Source organism: Ornithorhynchus anatinus, chromosome 12 (genome assembly GCF_004115215.2).
Source record: "Ornithorhynchus anatinus isolate Pmale09 chromosome 12, mOrnAna1.pri.v4, whole genome shotgun sequence".
Taxonomy (NCBI): domain Eukaryota; kingdom Metazoa; phylum Chordata; class Mammalia; order Monotremata; family Ornithorhynchidae; genus Ornithorhynchus; species Ornithorhynchus anatinus.
This window is the reverse complement of record NC_041739.1, coordinates 60,241,618-60,249,554: the sequence shown is the minus strand read 5'-3', so window position 1 is coordinate 60,249,554 and position 7,937 is coordinate 60,241,618. Positions and strand designations below refer to the sequence as shown.

At 53.8% G+C, this 7,937-nt stretch overlaps 1 protein-coding gene across 1 annotated transcript in view; it reads left to right on the top strand.

The window, feature by feature from the left end:
* Positions 1–288: 288 nt before the first annotated feature.
* Positions 289–7,937, top strand: part of NFXL1 (nuclear transcription factor, X-box binding like 1) — a 28,647-nt gene continuing 20,998 nt past the window's right edge. The window contains exons 1-4 of the mRNA XM_029076805.1: positions 289–657; positions 4,256–4,429; positions 5,138–5,247; positions 5,962–6,095. Of these exons, the coding sequence (XP_028932638.1) occupies positions 384–657; positions 4,256–4,429; positions 5,138–5,247; positions 5,962–6,095 (692 nt within the window). The 5' untranslated portion in view covers positions 289–383. The remainder of the gene's footprint in view (positions 658–4,255; positions 4,430–5,137; positions 5,248–5,961; positions 6,096–7,937) is intronic.

Genomic DNA, 7,937 nt, shown 5'->3' with positions numbered 1-7,937 from the left:
CTCTCCTCCTCCCCATCAGGCCTCCCCCTCCTCCTTTTCTTCCTCCCCATTAGGCCTCCTCCTCTTCTTCCTCCCCATCCGGCCTCTTCCTCCTCCTCCTCCCCATCAGGCTTCCTCCTCCTCTTTTCCCTCCCCGTCGGACCTCCTCCTCCACCTCCTCCTCCTCTTCTTCCTCCCCATCCGGCCTCTTCCTCTTCCTCCTCCTCGTCCTCCCCATCAGGCCTCCTCCTCCCCATCCTCGTCCTCCCCGTCAGGTCTCCTCGTCCTCCTCCCCACCGGGCCTCCTCCTCCCCGTCCTCGTCCTCCCCGTCGGGCCTCCTCGTCGTTGTCCTCGTGCTCCCCGTCGGGACTCCCCGCGATCCTCCGTGTTTCTCGATGCAGGGATGGACCTGTCGTGGCGTCCGGCGGCGGTGGTCGGCGGTGCGGGTCGGGGCCGGGGCCGGGCTCGGGCCTCCCCCGGCGATGGTGGACGCAGCCGGGGCCCCGGCGGACCCCAGGACAAGGACGCCGAGGGGCCCCGCCGACGCCCGGGACGAGGACCAGGACCAGCAGCAGCAGCATCTTCTTCATCATCACCATCATCGGCCGGGAATCCCTCGGGGCACGCTGGCGGCGGCGGCCCCCCACCCCCGGGCTGTGCCACCCCCGGAGCCGGCGGTGAGACCAGCGTGGCTCAGTGGAAAGAGTCCGAGGTCGTGGGTTCAAATCCAGGCTCCGCCGCTTGTCGGCTGTGTGGCTTTGGGCAAGTCACTTTGCTTCTCTGGGCCTCAGTGACCTCGTCTGGAAAATGGGCATTAAGACCGTGAGCCCCACGGGGGACAACCTGATCACCTTGTATCCTCCCCGGTGCTTAGAATGGTGCTTTGCACATAGTAAGCGCTTAACAAATGCCATCATCGTCATCACCAGCCCCGCTCCAGGGGCTGCCGGGCACCGGCCCAGCCCGAGCCCTTTCAGGCAGGCACTTTTAATAACAATAATAGCCAATAACAGTTATGGTATTACCTAAGCGCTTACTCTGTGCCAGGCACTGTCCTAAGCGCTGAGGTGGATACGAGCAAATCGAGTGGGACACAGCCCCTGTCCCGTGTGGGGCTCACAGGCTCCATCCCCGTTTTGCGAATGAGGTGGCCCAGGGAAATGACCTGCCCGAGGTCACGCAGCCGAAAGGTGGTGGAGCCGGGATTAGAACCCAGGCCCTTCTGACTTCTGGGCCCGTGCTGTATTCATTAACCTTTCCCGAGCGCCTACTGTTCTGGTAGTTTTAAGTGTTTACTATGTGCCAAGCACTGTTCTAAGCATTAAGGTGGTTACCTGGTAATCGGGTTGTCCAACGCGGGGCTCACAGTCCTAATCCCCATTTTACAGATGGAGGAACTGGGGCACAGAGAAGTTAAGTGAGGCGCCCAAGGTCAAACACCAGATGAGGGGCAGAGCCGGGATTAGAACCCACGTCCTCCGACTCCGAAGCTAGTGCTCTTGCCGCTAGGCCATACTGCTTCTCTAAGTGCTTGGGAGAGTATAGTGGAGTTAGTAGTCACCATCCCTGCCATCAAGGAGTAATCAGTCAGTCAGTGCTATTTGTTGAGCGCTTCCTTTGTACAGAGCAGTGTTCTGAGTGCAAGGGAGAGGAGAGTATTAAAGAGTAGGTGGATCTGTTCCCTGCCCATAAGGAGCTTACAGTCTCATGGGCATTTACTGTTGCGGAGCTCTGAACTAGGTGCTTGGGAGAATACAATAATTAGTCATGATCCCTACCCTGCAAGGAACTTACAGTCACGTAGTGGTGGAGAGGCTGAAACTAAAATACCTCACTTTGAAGAGGAAGCGGTCAGGTGTAGCCCTGGGGGCAGGGAGAAGGGGACACAATTTCTGAAGGGGCAACGTGGGGAAATCTCTGTTGGGATGATAGGAAATCAATCCCCCTTTCTTTAGAGTCTGTTCTGGAAATACCTCCCAGAGCCTTTCCTTAGTCAGTCAGTATTTATCTAGCGCCCACAGTTTGAATAGCTCCGTTGGACGTTTGGTCCCTCCCTCAGTTCTGAGATGGGTTCTCTCCGGCTTTTCCGTTTGCTCCCCCCGCCCCCCGCTGCTCCGTTTTGGCTCCACTGGCCCTCTGCGGCACCTCTTCTGTCCTCCTCGCTTATGGCCCATGTGGTCTTCCCTGTCCCCAGTCAGCCACCTCGTGGGTGCCGAGCTGCCTTGGTCTTCCGCTCTGCTTTCGGCCCTGGCCAGAGAGGATGCACTGAGCCTTGCCTCCGTTCTGGCCAGCTGGCCAGCCGAAGGCTTCCACCTCCTCATCAGGATCCGGTGTAAAGTCCGGCAGGAAGGAGGTGCTGCAGGAACTCTTTCCTCGGGGAGTCAGGATGTGACACTTGTGAGGTCCGGGCTTTGCCACTGTTTGGAGCTGGGAATTGCAGCCTGTCTGCAGAGCTGCAGCTTGGTGGGAAGCCAGCTGCCACTCTCATCCTGCTCCTCTCCCAGAGCTCCTCGATCGGATTTTCCACAGTCGTCCATCTGTGCATCACTGGGCAGCGGGTCTCCGCAGGGCTCTGGGAGCTCAGGGTTTGCCCCGTCTTTTAAGGTTTAGACCGTGGCCTCTTGCTGCCCCCCGATGTCGACACATCCTCAATCCCCTCCCCTCCGTCGCCTGTTTTTTCCAAGGGGGTGGTTGGCTATCTTTGTGGTCCTCTGGGCTTTTTTGAGGACTTCCCAGCCAGAAGACATCCGAGTAGCCCATCCTCTCTGCTCAGAGCAGGTGTACATCGAAGTACAGTGTTGGGGGTGGTAACCGCCCTTCATGGGGCCAGCCGAGAGCACTAACTTTCTTAAAAATGAGGTCTTCGGGGGTGTCTTCCTTAAAGCTCACTTTGTCTTCCCCGGGTGCTGGGGTTGTTCTTTCCCTTTGGGGTTCTTTCAGTGCTTAGAGCAGTGCTTGGCACATAGTAAGCGCTTAATAATAATAATGGTATTTGTTAAGCGCTTACTAGTGCAAAGCACTGTTCTAAGCGCTGGGGGGGATACAAGGTGATCAGGTTGTCCCCCGTGGGGCTCAAAGTCTTAATGCCCATTTTACAGGTGAGGGAACTGAGGCACAGGGAAGTTAAGAGACTTGTGCAAAGTCACCCAGCTGACAAACGGCAGAGCCGGGATTCGGACCCATCACTTCTGACTCCCAAGCCCGAACCCTTTCCACTGAGCCACCCTGCTTCCCTACAAATACCATCATTATTATTTCCTTGTCTGGGCAGAGGGTGTAAATGACGTCAGTCATCGGTGATGCTGTGGTAGCTGGAGGGGGGGGGTGCCTATAGGCTCAGTGGAACTTAGTTTGGTGGTATCCGGAGCTCAAGGACGCTTCCCACCCCCTGGTCCGGGTGTCTTGAGGCCGACTTCTGGCCCTTCTAAAACAAGTGAGACATGGCTATCATGGCCTCGAAGGCTGTCCTGGGCCCAACAAGGGGCTGGTATTCAAGTGGAAATAGTTTGATTTCCAAGTTGCCATCCTGAAACCACCGCAGAGGTGGTGTGGTCCGTGCCCGCAGCCTCGCTACCACCTGGGGGACTGCATGCGCTAGTGGCCCAAAACCCTGCCTAAGCACGGGAGCGGCTGGCAGGGCAGCTCTGAGGCTGGGGACTTGGAAATGCAGGATTTTCCTTTTCTACATGACACAGCCTCTAGATCCCAGAAACAGAAAACTCCCTCTACTCTTCCACCAATGTGCCAACTGCCTCCGGTCGCTTTCTCCTTTACTTTTCCAGTGATTAGTCTAGTGGCATTGAATTGGCTGTCGTCCTCTCCTGAAAGCCATCTTTGCCTGTAAGCTTCACGAGGGTAGGGATCGGGTCTAAGCAACTTTATTGTGTTGGACTCTCCCGAGTGCTTGGTCCAGGGGTCTGATTACAGTAAGCACCCAATAAATGCTATTGATTGATTGTCCACTGTATTTCTGGGATTTAGGGTTTAGATGTAACATCTTGAGAGTCATCAGCAAGATAGTGGCCAAAAGGGAGAACTTCAATTTCGGTGAACTCTCATATCCAAGAGTCCTGAGATGTAGAGTAAGAGGGCTCTACTAGGGTTTTAAACCTGCCGAGGACAATTGATTTCACCGGGGACTGTCTCAAGGCTCAGCTGTAGATAGACTTGGGAGTGGGTGGTGGAGTGATTTAGTAGGATTTATTAAAGCCCTAGCCCTTCCCATGAACAGGAGATGTTCTAGAAAAATTATGGTCAGTTCCCTCTCTTTCACAGAGCTCACATCTCAGGAAAAATTTGAGGAAATCAAGAAGGCCAATCAGGCGGCTGCCAAGAAGTTTGTGGATGGGCCCTTTAGCTCCTCATCTGATGAAGAAGGAGATGGAGATTTTGAAGGGAAACACGGGACAATCATGGCCAAAACATTTACAACGTACACCAGTCAGACTGGTGAGAAACCTTTTTTTCCTCCAGGAACTTCACTGAGATGATATTTCGTCCGCGTCCACGGGGGCGGGCCCGGGGTAAAACACCATGGTGGCGACAACATCTAGCGAGCTTAGAAAAGTCATCCGCTTTCCGTAAAGTTCCCGGCCTTGGGTTTTGTTCCATGGACCTTGGGAAGGGAGTGAGAGATCGAAATATCCAGTTGACTTTAAATTTTCCCTTTCCCTTTCATCAGCTTCTCTCCCACTCTCCAGTCCCAAGACGATGTAAAGATCAACTGCCCCAAATCAAGTACCATTCTAAGATCGTCTTGGCTAAAATACATGCATTTAGCCAAAAGATCTCTTCAAGTGAAGCGATCATGGTCGGATGCGGAGGGCCGGTTTTTAATGGGGGGGATTTGCCCACATTCCCCCCTAACGTCAGTTAGTTCCAGCGCCGGGCTCTTCTCCATCTGATTTGGTTTGGCCTTTTTCACGTGCCGACGAGAACTGGTCTGCGGGCTCTGTTGGCATTCTCTGTTTGGAGAATCCGCCATGTTGTGTTTCATTTATGGTATTTGTTAAGCACTTAAAGTATGCCAGGCACTGGGGTAGATACGAGATGCCTTGATCAGTGTGCTTGAGCGCTGTTGAGCTGGTGCCAGTGTCAGAACAGGAAGTTCTGCCTAGTCTTTCCATTTATAATTTTTCTTTTCCCCCCTGCCCCCAGGGGGTGATGGAAGTGAATTGGAGCGCACTCGCCAGTATGTGAACGAAGCCTTTCAGGCAGGAGCTCTGACCTGTCTGATCTGCATTGCTTCGGTCAAGAGAAACCAAGCGGTGAGTCTCCCTACTGACCCACCCCACCTGCTCCCCTCCTCCCCTCCCTTCTCCTTTCCTCACCCTCCAGTGCTCCCCGGGTGTGCCACCGGGCAGCCGCATCACTGCAGGAAGATGCCTGGCCCAGGCCCCGCCCCACTCTCTTTGGGTTTTTTTTGTTTTTTTATGGCATTTATTTACCACTTACTATGTGCCAAGCACTGTTTTAAGTAGATACTGGAGTCGATACAGGCTAATCAGGTTGGACACAGTCCACGTTCCACAGGGGGCTCACAATTTAATCCTCATTTTACAGATGAGGTAACTGAGTCACAGAGAAATTAAGTGACTTGCCCAAAGTCGCACAGCAGACCAGTGGCAGAGCCAGGATTAGAACCCAGGTCCTTCTGATTCCTAGGACCATGCTCTGTCCACTAGGTCATGCTGCTTCCTTTCATCTCACTGGCAAACTCACCACTGTTTTAACAATAGTTTTGCCCGTTTTTCTCTTTTTAAAAGCCAGAGGCTTGTGGGGTTTTTTTTTTAGAAAAGTACAATTTCGTGAACAGTCTTCTTTCAGAATTTCCTCTCTCTAAATGTCGATTTCTAGGGGCACTAAACAAAAGGAGTAGAGGAAATTGGAGGCAGGGTGAGTTTAGAAGTGAATTACCTTGTGGGACCCGCTTCTGGCTCAATAGCTGTCTTGGAGATTAACTTGGTGATTTCTCCATGTAGGTTTGGAGTTGCTCTGGATGTTTCTGTATCTTTCACATGCCGTGTATCCAGAAGTGGGCCCGCGATAGTCTTTTCCTCGTTTCTTCTCCCCTGACGGATGATGACTTCGGGAAGAGAGACTATCCTTGGCCATGGTAAACTTAATTCGCCAGTCAGCCCGCCGGGCTCGTGGACATCTGAGAACTGGAGCCAATTGTCAGCAGGGCCAAGACTGCCCTGACAGCCTGACGAGGAACCCTGAGTCTGGGTATCAGCAGGAAGGTCCTTGAGTTAGTCTCTTTCTATCCAAGCCCTAGCAAAAACCTTGGAGAAATGGGGCGTGTCATCCTGGCTCAGGCCTCTACCTGGTATTTAGCTATTTTTAGGTGAAGCTCATCAAAGTGGCTACCCCTGAAAAATCACTAGGGATGTCCCAGCCTCCAAATCTGAGCACTCGCTAATGTTTTTGCAAATTGTGGAAGCCCTTCAAACTTTCGCAGAAGAAGCCACTTGACCCTCAAGGAGATGTGGGGAAGGACACCCGCCTCCCCGATGCCTGCATTGGAGTCTGGGCTGGGCAGGGTCCTGGCGCCCTTATCGTTGGGGACGAAGCACGTGGCAGGGTCGTGACGCTCCCCCCTGTGTTGTGGGAAACTAGACCGTGGAGCTCTCGGCCACGCTGACTGCGGGAGCTGAGGTGGAGGACACCTTGGGAGCTGCCTGGTCTTTCTGAAGTTCTGGCGGCATGAATTAGAGGTGGGGTGTGGGAAAGAGGCAGGAGGTGGAGCCCTGCTTCTCACTTATTGGTATTATTAATATCATTTTGGTTAAGCACTTAGTATCTGTCAAGCACTGTTCTAAGGGCTGGGCAGATTCATTCATTCATTCATTCCATCATATTTATTGAGTGCTTACTATGTGCAGAGCAGATACAAGCTAATTAGGTTGGTCACAGTACCCGTCCCATGTGGGGTTCACAGTCTTAATCCCCATTTTCCAGGTGAGGGAACTGAGTCTCCGAGAAGTGAAGTGTCTTGCCCAAGGTCACACAGCAGATAAGTGGCGGAGCCGGGATTAGAACCCAGGTCCTGACTCCCAGGCCCGAGCTCTATCCACTAGGCCATACTGCTTTCCACTTGGTGGGAGTGAGTGGGGTCCTGTGGTGGGAGAGCAGGAAGGCAGCAGGTCAGAGCCGATAATAAGGTGGGGTGGGGGCTCAGGCTGATGGTAGTGGGCCTACGTAGAGGCCGGGGAGTCCCCGGGCCCCCCGAGCTCCACTCTTCCTTCCCCAAAGCTGAGGGTGAGTGACGGATGGACAGTGGCACTGGGTCAGTCACATTTTAACTGAAGGACTGGACAGTTGGGGAGGGGGCTAGAGGAGCGCGACGGATGGTAGCGGGACTGTGGTTCCGGAACTGCTTTGACAGCCCGGAGCTTCCGCTCGCTCTCGCTCCCCCAAAATGCGCTCGGCCACAGATCTGGAACCGAGAGCTTTAGGCTTTTTGTTTCCAGGAGTGCGAGTATGTGTAAGAGGGTGGTGATTTATCTGGTTCTTTGTGATGACTTCTTGCCTTTCCCAAAAGTCTCATGTCTTTAAATGCAGTAGCTAATGAGTCTTCAGGGAATCGAAGGCGAAAACAGATGCGGCTTGACTAAGATGGCCATTTACTGGCATTTTTGGGTCAGTCGGGGGTTGTTCTCCAAGCAGGCCTGTCCCACTCTACTCCAGGCTTTGCTCTGCTGATCTTTCTGGTGTCACCATGGAAGGGCAAAGCTCACTGTTTCCTTCTAGAGCAGAGCTGCTGCTGCCACCCCTTTCTCCTCCCCTTCCTTCCTTCTCCTGCTCCTCCAGGCTTCCCTCCCTCCTTTTCTTCCACTGTCCTTAGTTCAGTTCCCGAGACCAAGTCCCGATCCGCTGGCCCAACCTCTCGCCCTCATGAGGAGCGGACCCTAACTACTCCACCGTCTCCTGAGAGAACGCGAGGGTCGTTGGGGGG